This window comes from Eutrema salsugineum, unplaced genomic scaffold (genome assembly GCF_000478725.1).
Source record: "Eutrema salsugineum unplaced genomic scaffold, Eutsalg1_0 scaffold_13, whole genome shotgun sequence".
Classification (NCBI taxonomy): domain Eukaryota; kingdom Viridiplantae; phylum Streptophyta; class Magnoliopsida; order Brassicales; family Brassicaceae; genus Eutrema; species Eutrema salsugineum.
In genome coordinates, this window is record NW_006256885.1 from 4,202,632 (window position 1) to 4,214,484 (window position 11,853).

The following is an 11,853-nucleotide window of genomic DNA, read 5'->3' on the forward strand; positions in this document are numbered from 1 at the left end:
AGGACAACAACCCTATATGAATCTCAGAAATCCTAGTCAATATGGAAATAGAAAAGTCTACGAGGATGGGACCCAGTTCTAATCTGACGGTTAAGATCTCATTATAAATTCCGATGGTAATATCAACGGTCATAGTGACGGTTGTAGCATAGTCTGCTGCTGTAGTGGAATCGAACCGACCTTACACAACACGGTGGATGACTTCAACAAGGCTTAGGAACTTAGAGCCGTCCGATTAAAAATAAAAAAGATTTTGGGTTAATTATATAGTTAGGCTTTTCTTTCTTAAAGAAGTAAAATAAACTTATCCAGTATCATAATAACTTATTTTATTTTAAATAGATAGAACAGCATTGATAATATGTTGATAATGCCGCTAATAGATAAGTGTTGATAAATATAAGTAAACATCTATCTATTATATTAAAACAGAAGCACATTTAGTACTTATTTTTAAATACCTTTAATTTTTTTTAAGTATTTAAAAATAATTTTAATAATTATTTATATTTAATTTTGAAAATTAGTTATTAATTTAAATATTTTTAGAATTCCTTAAATATAGGTAATTTAGATTTGATTTGATTTTATTAAAAATAATAAATCAGATATTAATTTAGATTTGATTTAAAGATTCTAATTTAAATAATTTTTATACTACTAAACATTTTTATCAAAAATATCTAGAATTTTTGAAAAAAAAATAATTCACATATGAAAAATAATGGTCATATTTGAAATATAAAATATTTATAATGATGTAAATGATATGATATTTATGTTGCTTATATAATATATTTACGATTATGATTTATTTACAAATTATAAAATAATAGGTAAAATTCAAATGTATAATTTAGATATTAAAAATAAATTTTTAAAAATTTATAGAACTAAAAATATATATAAAAATCGGGTTAAAAATATTTTGATAACTAAAATCACTAATTTTGAATTATACATGTATATCGAAAATATATTTTTCATACAAAATAAAAACATAAAAAATTAAAAATTATTGCATACACTCTATAATGTGGTTTGAAAAACCAGTTGTACACTTCCTTCGTTGATTAAATTTTAGAAAACTATAATGCTAAATAATACTTTTAATACATCTAAAACTTTTAACAAATATCTATATTATACGGTAATATGAACGAAAAAGTTAGAATTATGTTTTAATAATAGTTCATTTTGAATTAATATTAGCGAACGGTTTAATATTATATTTTTATAATTATAATTAATTTTAATACTACAAAAATATATCTAAACACAAAAATCAATATTTTCACTTATTAAAAAATATATTTATAAAAATAATTATATCTAAAATTAAAAACACAAATTACATTACAAAATTCGTTAAACAATAAAAAATATTCCTGTGCGGATGCACGGGGATAGAATCTAGTTTTAATTAACTTAATAGCATTGATGTTAGTGTGAGATGTCGTTTTATGTATTCACTGTTTTATTTTTATTTGAAAGAAGTTTTACTGATCAAAAAGAAAGAAAAAAAAACAAATTAGAAAGGAAATTGGGCTTAAATAAATTACTGTCACTCTATGAATAGTTTTTAGTAACGAGTAGCCACTGATGAGGCCTATTTTCAGAAGCCCATGACCTAATAAAATAGTGTAATTATTATTTTTATTTATCAAAAATAAACATGAGATGATTTATAAGAGCATGTTTATCAGTCGTATATGACCGTGTTTCTTTAACATTTCCGGCCCACAAAAAAAATAGAAAAAACTTAATACGTAAGAGACGTCTCCTATTTGGCATACGAGAGAGAAGTCTCTAAGATGCCACGTGTCGTATCTTCATTGGCTGGAGAAATTTTGGCCAAAATATTTTTTTTTTCCCTTTCTCTTTTCCATTTTTTTCCGGACGAAACAATTCGACTCTCCAATGTATCTCCAAATAAACCAAGTTTCTTAATATGTCTCTTAACTAAATAATATGATTTAAATAATATTTAAGAGACACAAATCAGTCTATCTAATAAACATGGTCTAAGACTATAACAGGCTATCTCATCTAGTTGTGAGATTTGAGAATACTGACTGAATTTTGATTTTTTTTTTTTTTACCACTGAATTTTCTGCCACGAAATTGAAAGGGACAGATACACACATGCTAATATTTTAATTTTTCCTTTTAACAATAAAAAATCAAATTAATAAAAGTTGAAAGGGACATAAACTCATCATTTTCCTAGTTGAAAAACAATAATGATCGGGATAATAAGGAGTAACCTGATTTTGCAAGATAGTCTGTTAGAATGACTTTTTTTTAAAGTGGGTCATCATAAACTAAACTCTTATCAAAAATTCTTTCGAAAATACTCTCTGAACAAAGATGTACAGACGTGAGAGAAAAAGAGAAAAATAAAGAAGAAACAAGCGAAAAAATAGAGGAAGAACAGTTTGGTGCAAGTTTAATAGTTTTACGAAACAATAGGTATTCCTCATTAGTTGCATTTGAAATCTAATAGCTCGTATTAATGTCGCTATTGTATTTTAATCTAGATTTAAATATGGTATGCAATTTTGCATGTGTGAATTGTAATTTGTAAATAACAAAAATATGAGGTAATCATCACATAACATGTGTTTTAGATTCTTTTCCTGATTTTAACATAGAACAAACTATATTATAATTTCTATATTTGAACTTAGGATCATTAGATAAATCGACCTAAAGTCTTCTAATGATTGGATTTAAGCAGTATCTGAAAAAGTTGAATCAAGGTATAGAGCACTGAGTACCACATTCAAATCATATCCTCTTGGAATCTTTGAGATATGATGAATTTTGCAAAGATTAAAATTACGCCGAAATTCCTAACTAGGAACAAATTTTATATAAGCCATAGACATTATAAAGTTTGAAAGTTTCACAATTACGAGATTATTGCATATTGACTTTGAAAATTTTACGGAAGGTAAGTTGTAACTAAATATAAAAAAATGATTTGCTAATCCAATATTCAAAATCTGTTAACCAAGAAAAGGATAGTTTTGATGGATTACGCACAACAAAAAAAAAAAAAATAGAAATGGAGGAATAATGGAACATATAGTGGAAGGAAAAAGAGTGAAATGGACACGAGAGGTTGGCAACGAAAGATTCGGTTGTCACACAAATTGCAGAGATTCTCCACTCTCTATCCATCTATAAATAACTTAGCAATTGAAGTCTGATCACAAAGCAGAACAAGAACTCAAACAACCTTCAAGCTTTTCTTTCAAAACCCAATCATGTCGGACAAGTGTGGAACCTGCGACTGTGCTGACAAGACCCAGTGCGTGTAAGTCTCCTCTGTTTTTGTTTCACGACTCTACCAAAAAAAACAGACTAAAACCTCTGTTTCTGATCCATTCTGTTTTTTTTTTTTTACTTTGTTGTGGAAAATTCTAAACTTTCTTGGTGATCTTGATGCTCGAGGGATGTTTGATACTATACTCTTTATGTTCTGACCCTATGCGTTCTCTTTCTGTAACTGCAGGAAGAAGAGAACGAGCTACACCTTCGATATCGTCGAGACTCAAGAGAGGTAATAATGTGTGATGGTTTTGGTTATGGACATGGTGATGGTATGATGATATTTGTTTTGTTTTGCTTTTGCAGCTACAAGGAGGCCATGTTCATGGACGTTGGTGCAGAAGAGAACAATGGAGGTTGCAAGTGCAAGTGCGGCTCTACCTGCAGCTGCATCAATTGCACTTGCTGCCCCAATTAAAAAAGCTCCTACAATACTTTAAAAAAGGGTCCATTTCTCTTTCCCTCCTTTTAAAATCAAAATGTAATATGAATAAAAAAGTTTATGCGAGCTCATCTAGTAAGCTCATGTGACTCTCTAGTATGGTGTGATGTAATGGGTTGTGCCCTTTATCCTCTAATACATCATATTATCTATTTTTAACATCTTCTTTCTCTTCCCTATGAAAACTAACACAACAAGAATTGCAAGATAATTGAAAAGATTGTTGTTTCTTTGGACTTTTATTTTCATCACAACAAAATGGGATTCTGTAAATATCCTGTTTTATAGCCTAATCACTTTCGGGCAATAATGAACTGCTCGTTACTTTCTTGATCCATCAAATTAAGTATTTAAGAAAAACATTTCAGACGTTGAAACCTTCTGCTCGGAGACACATTTTATGAGCTTCAATCCATTTGGTGCAAGCCGATTCACCATGCTCGACAATGCACTCATCTCTCAGCTTCTTAGTATCAGGGCAAGCACAACATATCCTCTTCTTTGGTTTTGTCTCTGCCTTGCTTGGCTCTGAAATAGCTGGAGGAATCAAGACGTTTTTCTCTGGTTGATCACTCATCCCTGTCATGATAATGCAGATAACAAGGACAAATCAGAATATGAACATGGTAATGAACAAGAGGGAGGCATAAAATAAAAGGAACATTGAGTAGAGTGTCTCCCACATCTGAAACACAAGAAAAATAACCTTTCCACTGTAAAAGACGCACACTTAAAGATCTATATGTTACCCCCAAGAAGTTTAAACACACACCAAAAAACACAAACATTAAACTAGACAATAAACACAATGATAAGTCACAATTTCCTAAACCCGCGCATATGCTTATTATTGAACACAAACAAAATTCGAACTTTCATACTTCACTTCTCCAAAACCAAAGCTAGAATTGAAATTGAGGGCCGCAGAACATCTACTACAAAGACATAATCCAGAACTTCTGATCACGAATCAATGGCTTAGATTATTCAAAGTGATCGTCAAAATTACAGATTTTTCAGCTGACTTTCTCTGCCTAAAACCCCATCTGAAAATCGGATGAGATAATTGAGTATTTTTACACTTTGACAAGACGACATCGAGAAACAAATCTAAACAAAAGCAAAATAACATCACACGAAACCTAAAACCCTGAATCCCAAAACCCTGAACCTCAAATCACCTCAAATCAAAACAACACTACCAAAACCATAAACCAATTCGGTAACAATTCAAATTCAACGAGCAAGCAAGCTACTTTAATCCAGGAAATAACTAGTAAGCAAAAAAAAAAAAAAGACGGTGAAAATGTTTTTTTTTTGTTTATTAAATATTTTCTCTTCCATTTGCAGTATCTAACAATTCTTGATGCAGAATTTCACAGAAATGGAGAAAAAAGAAACAATAACCTTGGAATTGAATGGCTTTACAGATGAAGAAAAAACCGGTGAAAGCCTCGGCGACGTTATGAAAGGGAAAAAGAAGACCTTTTCTTCAAGTCAAAAGTAAAAGCCATCAAATTAGAAGAAATTTGATTAAATTATTGTTATAATTCAATCGACCCCGCGTTCGATGTCTATAATGGGCCAGGCCCATCTCTTATATAATCTAAAAGTAAAATCGTAGTGTCGTACCACTAACGGCGGCGATGCGACGGCGAAGGTGGTGACTTTGCCGTACTTAACCGGAATTCGTCTTCGATTTTGGGATTCTTCTTTTTTCTAAAAACTCATTTTTGGAACTGATGAGAATCGGTACGATGTTGTCTTCACTGACTCCTCTGCAACTTCCATCTCGGATGCAAACTCATCTTTGGTATATAATACCAAACCAAGTGAAGAGCGAATCTCTACTAAAACACTACTCTGAGCTTTTGTCTCCATCCGAGAAAGGTAAAGTCTTTCGAATGCAAAGTGATGAGCTAAACAAGAAGAACGTCTTGCTTGCTCGTACCTTGGTTCGAACCACAATTGCTAGATATCAATCAAACAACAACACTGTGGTGGTGGATCCAAGGTCCTTGAAGTTCAAGAAGAATTTGTACGGGAAGCCTGAGGTAGATTTGGAGAATGACACTGATAATCCGAAACTGCAATTCAACATCTCGCACACGGATTCGTTGATAGCTTGTGGAGTGACGGTAAATGTTCCGGTTGGTATTGATGTGGAAGACAAGACAAGGAAGATGAAACATGATGTGTTAGCACTTGCAAAGAGATTTTACTCGCCTGAAGAAGTCAACTTTTTGTCAACTATAGCAGACACTGAGGCTCAGCGGAAGGAGTTTATTAAGCTGTGGACTCTCAAAGAAGCATATGTGAAAGCATTAGGAAAAGGCTTCTCTGCTTCACCTTTTAATACCTTTACAATCAACCAAGCTGAGGCTGGAGCAAAAGAAAGCTACAATCTTTGCCAGGCAGGGGAGAGAATTGGTGAATGGAAGTTGGCGCTTCTGGATTTGGCTGCTTCGTCTCATTACGCTGCAATCTGCATTGAAGATGATGATGATGATGCTAAAGGAGTTGAAGCTCCTATGAATGTGATTGTCCACAGAACCATCCCATTTGTAGAAGATGAACTCATCTCTGATTGGAAACTTCTGTAGTTTTTATGTGATTTAGTCACACTCTTTCCTTTACAAAATGTTTGAAACTTTTATTAAAAACAGACTTCGTAGTTTCACAAATAAGAATCCCACAACAAATTAGTTACACAAACATCTGATGTTTTCACAGTAGAAAAAAAAAACCAATTTCATTGTAAATTCCTCTATTTCATATATAAAAAAATCACATTTTTCACACTTGATCTTCTGAAACCTATGAAACCGACAATGCTTTTGATCTTCACCCAAGCTACTGCTCTCTTGATCTCCGCTTTCTATCAAATCCCTCATCTTTTGCATTAGCTGCCAACAACTCTAAGAGAGAAGCAAAAAAATCAATCATACTTCACCCTCCATGTATAAACGAGGAAGAAAACCCAAGAGACAGCCAAAGCAATATCTCCCAGGGCTTGCTTGGGGCATTCAAAAGCAAGATCTTCAATCTTCCACTCAAACATAACTCTCCATAGAGCCATAAGGACATAGAGAATCACCGAGCCTCCGGCGAAGAAGCTATGGAAGTCTCTATCTTTAACAAACGACACCATGAAGAGCACCAAACCAATTGCAAAGAGAAGCAAACCCGAGAATGACTGAGAAATCTGGATGAGAAGCTCGTCGTGAGGTGTTGATCCTTTGAGCTTGTTTGCTATGTCGCTACCGTGCCCAAAGATGGAAGCTTTCTCTGTGCAGAACATCATCAGTGTTCCACTTGTGAGTGCGATAATCGAATGGAGCATACAGATTACGCGGAAGAGATGTGAATTCATCGGATGGGTTTTTGCTGGTTTTTTGAATGGATCAATGAACCTGTGGAAAGATGGCCTGAATATCCAGAAAAAGTCAAAAACAGATGGAAGAAACAAAAACCCACTTTGCTGTTCAAACTTCAAAGACACAGATGAAACTAGAAAATTGGATCTTTGAAATAGGGAAGAGAGAAGGGGAAAAAGCTTCACTTGCTTATAAAAGGAAGAGGAAACTGATGAGGGTTTGCGTTTTGCAGGAAAATCAATGGTGGAAAGATAGTGGTTTTGGGAGAGAGATTATCTGATTCAGGAAATTTATCTGATTGATTCCACAGTAGGGAGGACTTCTAGGAATTGTTTTATGATAAACCCTAATTTTGTCTTGAAACAAAAGAAGATTTTGATGATCTCGGCTTTGCTTTGGCAGCTTCTTTTTGTTCAACAGAAATTTAAACCCACAGTATAAAGATTGTTTTCCGATTATAAATGGGAGATTAGATATTTATATAGCTAAAACAAATTGTCCAAAAAAAAAAACAAAATAATTATTAAGACAATAGAATAATATTCAACAATACTGTGATTTGTAATTAGGACTTTTTTTTGGTTAAACATGAAAAATACAGTGACATTTTCCAATAATAAAATATCATTAAACAAAAGAAACAAGAAAATCTTGTTAATTAAATTAAGAATACAATAATAACTTTAATAAGTTCATCAACGTCACAAATAGATATCGCCGTTAATGATAAAACCAACATTGTTCTACTTAACTTTAGGTTTGTCCTCTAACGCGACCAACGATCTGATAATGCCTAGAGGAATACTATCACCAAGAGCCTTAAGTTCCGATAAACAAAGAGTCTTTTCCTTCATTAAGCTCTGCAATTTCGTCGCTTCAAACTCCATTTTCTTCTCATCTACAACAGTAACAAAATATATCCTTTTCACATGAGACTAGTACATTAACCTTTAAGAAAGAAAGTAGCAAAACCCGTAGAGAAGACAAACCTTTCTCTAGCATTGTATGCACAACATGAAACGGTATTGCAGCGAAAAGATCAGCTCCTGGGAGAATCATCCATGTGGGTTCACTAGAGTTATGGGATCCACAAGTCGAGCAAACTTCTTTGACCACAGGTTGTTCCACTGAGCTCTCACGGACATCCTTCATCATAGAATCGAAAGGAGAAGGGATGCTAGTCTTTGTTGTCCGAGCTTTCTTCCTAAGTGCTGTAAGAGCCTCTCTGTTCGCATTCCTCTCCCTGTCATTCTCCACCATCTATATTACAAACTCCACTTGGTTAAAAACCCAGTTTGATTTCTCGCAAGACAAATTTCAAAACTACCAGGATTGTTTATTGTGCTACTCAGAAATCAATATGAAATACGAAGCAATGAATATTTCCAACATAATGATACCGAACAGATTTCAGAGTACCTGATATTTAGCTAGTAGAACCTCATCAGCTTCAGCTTCAATTTTTTCCAATAGCTCAACATACTTCTTTGGATCCAACTCCATCTTGGTCTAACAGATTCCGACAATCAACAAGGTTAGGAACAGCTAAAACAACATACAATTTAATGCCCATGACGCCCTCACAAAACCACTGCTGATCAAATAAAGCATTCGGAACACAGGAAAAAACTTTTGATTAGGAGTATAGTCAATCTTCCTAATCTTGATAATGTCGATATTAACCTGTTTATTTGTGCACAAACCAAACAGTAACTAAGCCAGAAAGAAACGATAAGCTATTGGATGCTTGCGTGCTTAAGCTCAATATCAAGTCTAAGACTCTCATTAGACCCATCATCCCAAAACTTTCATTACCGTTTCAACTTTTTGATTCTATGAAGTGATTATTGAATTTCACAATCTTTCTATCGACTTCTATGTGCAAAACCAATCTGAAAACTGGATGAGATAATTGTCTCGTTTCCCTTGGATTCGATGATTTTCGATAACAAATTAACAATTCTGATAAACTCTAAAGCTTAAAACCCTCAATCCCGACCTTGTACCTTGAATCGCGAAATCACATTTTACGATAACGAAGCCACCCACAACACCAACATAAAACTCATAAATAATTCGATTAACAGATTAATCCACCCAATAAAGCCGGGAAAAAAACGGTGGGTGAAAGTTCTTTCTAATTCATATGCATCATCTTAACAAGTGAGTAAGACAAAGTTTCTAAGAAAGTAAAAAATTAACGAAAAACCAACCTTTGAATGGGTTTACAGACGAAGAAAATAAAAAGACCAGAGAAATATCTCGTCGATTTTGTCTAGGAAGGGAAGAAAGAAAACTGATATGGATTTGTATAATTACACAATACAAAACATCGAATTAATGCCCTACTTGTGTGCTTTGTTCTAATATGGGCCAGGCCCAATGATTTTACATTAAATCACAAACTCATAATTAAAGTCAATGTTTTTGTATAGAAAGAGGACAAGTACGTAAAAGTATCAATTTTAGTATAATGCTCGACAAAACTACACTGTATTATCAAAAAGGATAAGATTTGTTCATTGAAAGACATCTGGTGGGTCCAATTTTCACTGCAAAACCCTTGTGGCGGCCTTCTCCAAACGTATCCACTTGGCTTAATTTATTTGACCATCTTCAAATGTTTTTGTTTGTTTCAATTTGAATATTCCAACTCGATGGCTACGTGAACTCTTATATAAACACATTATCAACCTGATATCTTTCATCATCAATCTTCTTCCACTCCATTCCCAAACAAAACAACAAAAAACAAAACCAAAAAAAAAAAAAAAACACAATGCAGCAGATTCACAAACTCTGTTTTCTTGCTCTGTTCTTAGCTCACGCAGCTTTTGCCGTCAAGTTCAACTTCAAGACCTTCGATGGAAACAACTTGTTCTTCCTCGGAGACGCAGAGCTTGGTCCTTCCTCCGATGCTGGCATAGCCCGATCCGGAGCTTTATCCATGACCCGAGACGAAACCCCATTTTCTCACGGCCAAGGTCTCTACATCAATCCAATCCCTTTCAAGCCTTCAAACGATTCTTCTCCTTACTCATTCGAAACCTCTTTCACGTTCTCCATCACTCCTAAAACCAAATCAAACTCCGGTCAAGGCCTCGCCTTCATCATCGTCCCCGCCGCCGATAACTCCGGCGCTTCCGGCGGTGGATTCCTCGGAATCCTCAACAAAACCAACAACGGTAAGCCAGAAAACCACATCTTCGCTGTCGAATTCGACACTTTCCAGAACAAAGATTTCCAAGACATTAGTGGCAATCATGTTGGACTCAACGTCAACTCCATGACATCAAATGTCGCTACAGAAGCTGGTTATTGGGTTCAGACAGTGGTCGGGAAAAGGAAAGTTTGGTCCTTTAAAGATGTGAACTTGAGCAGTGGAGAGAGGTTTAAGGCTTGGGTTGAGTTCAGAAACAGAGACAATAGGATCACGATTACGCTCGCGCCTGAAAACGTCAAGAAACCGAAGAGACCTTTGATCCAAGGTCCGAGAGAGCTCAATGATGTTCTCTTTCAAAACATGTACGCTGGTTTTGCTGGTGCCATGGGACGTGGCGTTGAGCGTCACGACATTTGGAGCTGGTCCTTCGAAAACGGCGCCAAAAACAATTAAAACCGGTTTTGGCTACCGGCTACGTCTCGTTTCCTTTATTTATGCTTAATAAACCGGAGTGAATAATTAACGGTTTGAATAAAAAAGCCTCCTAATCTGTGTGGCTTACTCCGATTCGTATTGTATTTTCATTTCTTCTCTTTTTATTTTTGGTCGAACATTGTATTTTCATATTTGAATTCAGAGATTGATAATAAAAGAAACTTTCTTTTCACATTCATATTTTTTTTTTCTTTTGAAAATCACATACATGAATTGAGAACTGAGATCGAATTTAAGCTCCAAGTCAAGATAAATACTGCGAAAATGCCATAGTTTATCTCCCGACAAGTGTTTTATCTTTCCCTTTTTATGAGTAATTTTAGATGTCATCGTATTGTAAAGTGATGATTAAATCTATTTATCGATAGAAGATGACAAACAGAGCAAATACTTGCATCAACGTAATGAAAACGGTCTGTATATACTATAAATGGAGAATACTAAAAGTCTAAAATATGTTTTCCCATGCAAAAAGACTACAAACGTGGAATGTCTTAGATTTATACACGGATATGTGAATAAAAAAAAACGTTTGATTAGAGAAGGGGGACAAGAAATACATAATGGTATCAATTATTATTCGAATCCAATTATCAAGAATTTTGCTTATTTTGCTCAATTTCCCAATCGAATAAGATAATCCTCGTCCACTGAAAACAGTAGGTCCATTTTGTCTGCAACGCACAGATTTGGTGTTCTAAAATTGACGATTCGATTATCTTTTTTCCCTTGTTTTTGCTCTTTGAAATATTCAAGCAAATGTTACAAAACTCTGTTTTCTTTGCTCTGTTCCTCTTTCACACCACTCAAAGACCTTAACAAAACCAACAGCTAATCCGATCCGGTTCGGTCTAAGTGGTAACTGGAGCGGCCAAATCTTTATTTATCAGTTCAAGTAACAGCCAAATGTGTGGCTTACTGATGAATTATTAACTCGGTTTCGACTTTCGAGCACTACAATATTTAAACGTTAAGAGATTCACTACTGTTGAAAGAATCTGGTCTTATGTGTTATTTACTCCAATTATAATACCCAGAAA

The 11,853-nt window shown here is 34.3% G+C and overlaps 6 protein-coding genes across 9 annotated transcripts; 3 read left to right on the top strand and 3 right to left on the bottom strand.

Annotated features, from left to right (window-relative positions):
* Positions 1–3,197: 3,197 nt before the first annotated feature.
* On the top strand, positions 3,198–3,939 carry LOC18023241 (metallothionein-like protein 3). The gene is made up of 3 exons (XM_024159277.1): positions 3,198–3,322; positions 3,521–3,568; positions 3,643–3,939. The coding sequence occupies exons 1-3, from the start codon at positions 3,273–3,275 to the stop codon at positions 3,752–3,754; spliced, it is 210 nt and encodes a 69-aa protein (XP_024015045.1). The 5' UTR covers positions 3,198–3,272; the 3' UTR covers positions 3,755–3,939.
* LOC18023243 (cytochrome c oxidase copper chaperone 1) lies at positions 3,848–5,297 on the bottom strand. Of its 2 annotated transcripts, XM_006406916.2 has the most exons (2): positions 5,186–5,297; positions 3,994–4,357 (listed from the first exon to the last, which is right to left on the bottom strand). In XM_006406916.2, the coding sequence occupies exon 2, from the start codon at positions 4,353–4,355 to the stop codon at positions 4,143–4,145; it is 213 nt and encodes a 70-aa protein (XP_006406979.1). In that variant the 5' UTR covers positions 4,356–4,357; positions 5,186–5,297; the 3' UTR covers positions 3,994–4,142. The 2 variants fall into 2 exon arrangements, with proteins under 2 accessions (XP_024015043.1, XP_006406979.1); XM_024159275.1 differs by lacking the exon at positions 5,186–5,297 and having other exon boundaries at positions 3,848–5,073.
* Positions 5,298–5,458: 161 nt separating this feature from the next.
* On the top strand, positions 5,459–6,447 carry LOC18023242 (4'-phosphopantetheinyl transferase gsp). The gene has a single exon (XM_006406919.2). It carries the CDS (start codon positions 5,521–5,523, stop codon positions 6,379–6,381), a length of 861 nt encoding a protein of 286 aa, XP_006406982.1. The 5' UTR covers positions 5,459–5,520; the 3' UTR covers positions 6,382–6,447.
* On the bottom strand, positions 6,416–7,573 carry LOC18023244. The gene has a single exon (XM_006406920.2). The coding sequence runs from the start codon at positions 7,149–7,151 to the stop codon at positions 6,717–6,719; it is 435 nt and encodes a 144-aa protein (XP_006406983.1). The 5' UTR covers positions 7,152–7,573; the 3' UTR covers positions 6,416–6,716.
* A 236-nt stretch (positions 7,574–7,809) lies between these two features.
* On the bottom strand, positions 7,810–9,453 carry LOC18023245. Of its 3 annotated transcripts, none has more exons than XM_024159731.1 (4): positions 9,369–9,453; positions 8,575–8,664; positions 8,145–8,415; positions 7,810–8,053 (listed from the first exon to the last, which is right to left on the bottom strand). In XM_024159731.1, the coding sequence occupies exons 2-4, from the start codon at positions 8,656–8,658 to the stop codon at positions 7,899–7,901; spliced, it is 510 nt and encodes a 169-aa protein (XP_024015499.1). In that variant the 5' UTR covers positions 8,659–8,664; positions 9,369–9,453; the 3' UTR covers positions 7,810–7,898. The 3 variants fall into 3 exon arrangements, with proteins under 3 accessions (XP_024015499.1, XP_006406984.1, XP_024015500.1); XM_006406921.2 differs by lacking the exon at positions 9,369–9,453 and adding an exon at positions 9,162–9,265; XM_024159732.1 differs by lacking the exon at positions 9,369–9,453 and having other exon boundaries at positions 8,575–9,148.
* A 430-nt stretch (positions 9,454–9,883) lies between these two features.
* LOC18023295 (lectin-like protein At3g16530) lies at positions 9,884–10,989 on the top strand. Its single transcript, XM_006406922.2, has one exon. The coding sequence runs from the start codon at positions 9,935–9,937 to the stop codon at positions 10,769–10,771; it is 837 nt and encodes a 278-aa protein (XP_006406985.1). The 5' UTR covers positions 9,884–9,934; the 3' UTR covers positions 10,772–10,989.
* Positions 10,990–11,853: the final 864 nt, after the last annotated feature.

Coding starts and splice junctions, on each gene's coding strand:
- LOC18023295 (XM_006406922.2), top strand. CDS start 9,935: ATGCAGCAGATTCACAAACTCTGTTTTCTTGCTCTGTTCTTAGCTCAC.
- LOC18023242 (XM_006406919.2), top strand. CDS start 5,521: ATGAGAATCGGTACGATGTTGTCTTCACTGACTCCTCTGCAACTTCCA.
- LOC18023245 (XM_024159731.1), bottom strand. CDS start 8,658: ATGGAGTTGGATCCAAAGAAGTATGTTGAGCTATTGGAAAAAATTGAA. Junction 8,416..8,574: donor TTCTACTAGCTAAATATCAG/GTACTCTGAAAT, acceptor TTTGTAATATAG/ATGGTGGAGAATGACAGGGA. Junction 8,054..8,144: donor GCATACAATGCTAGAGAAAG/GTTTGTCTTCTC, acceptor TTACTGTTGTAG/ATGAGAAGAAAATGGAGTTT.
- LOC18023243 (XM_024159275.1), bottom strand. CDS start 4,364: ATGACAGGGATGAGTGATCAACCAGAGAAAAACGTCTTGATTCCTCCA.
- LOC18023244 (XM_006406920.2), bottom strand. CDS start 7,151: ATGAATTCACATCTCTTCCGCGTAATCTGTATGCTCCATTCGATTATC.
- LOC18023241 (XM_024159277.1), top strand. CDS start 3,273: ATGTCGGACAAGTGTGGAACCTGCGACTGTGCTGACAAGACCCAGTGC. Junction 3,323..3,520: donor GCTGACAAGACCCAGTGCGT/GTAAGTCTCCTC, acceptor CTGTAACTGCAG/GAAGAAGAGAACGAGCTACA. Junction 3,569..3,642: donor ATCGTCGAGACTCAAGAGAG/GTAATAATGTGT, acceptor TTGCTTTTGCAG/CTACAAGGAGGCCATGTTCA.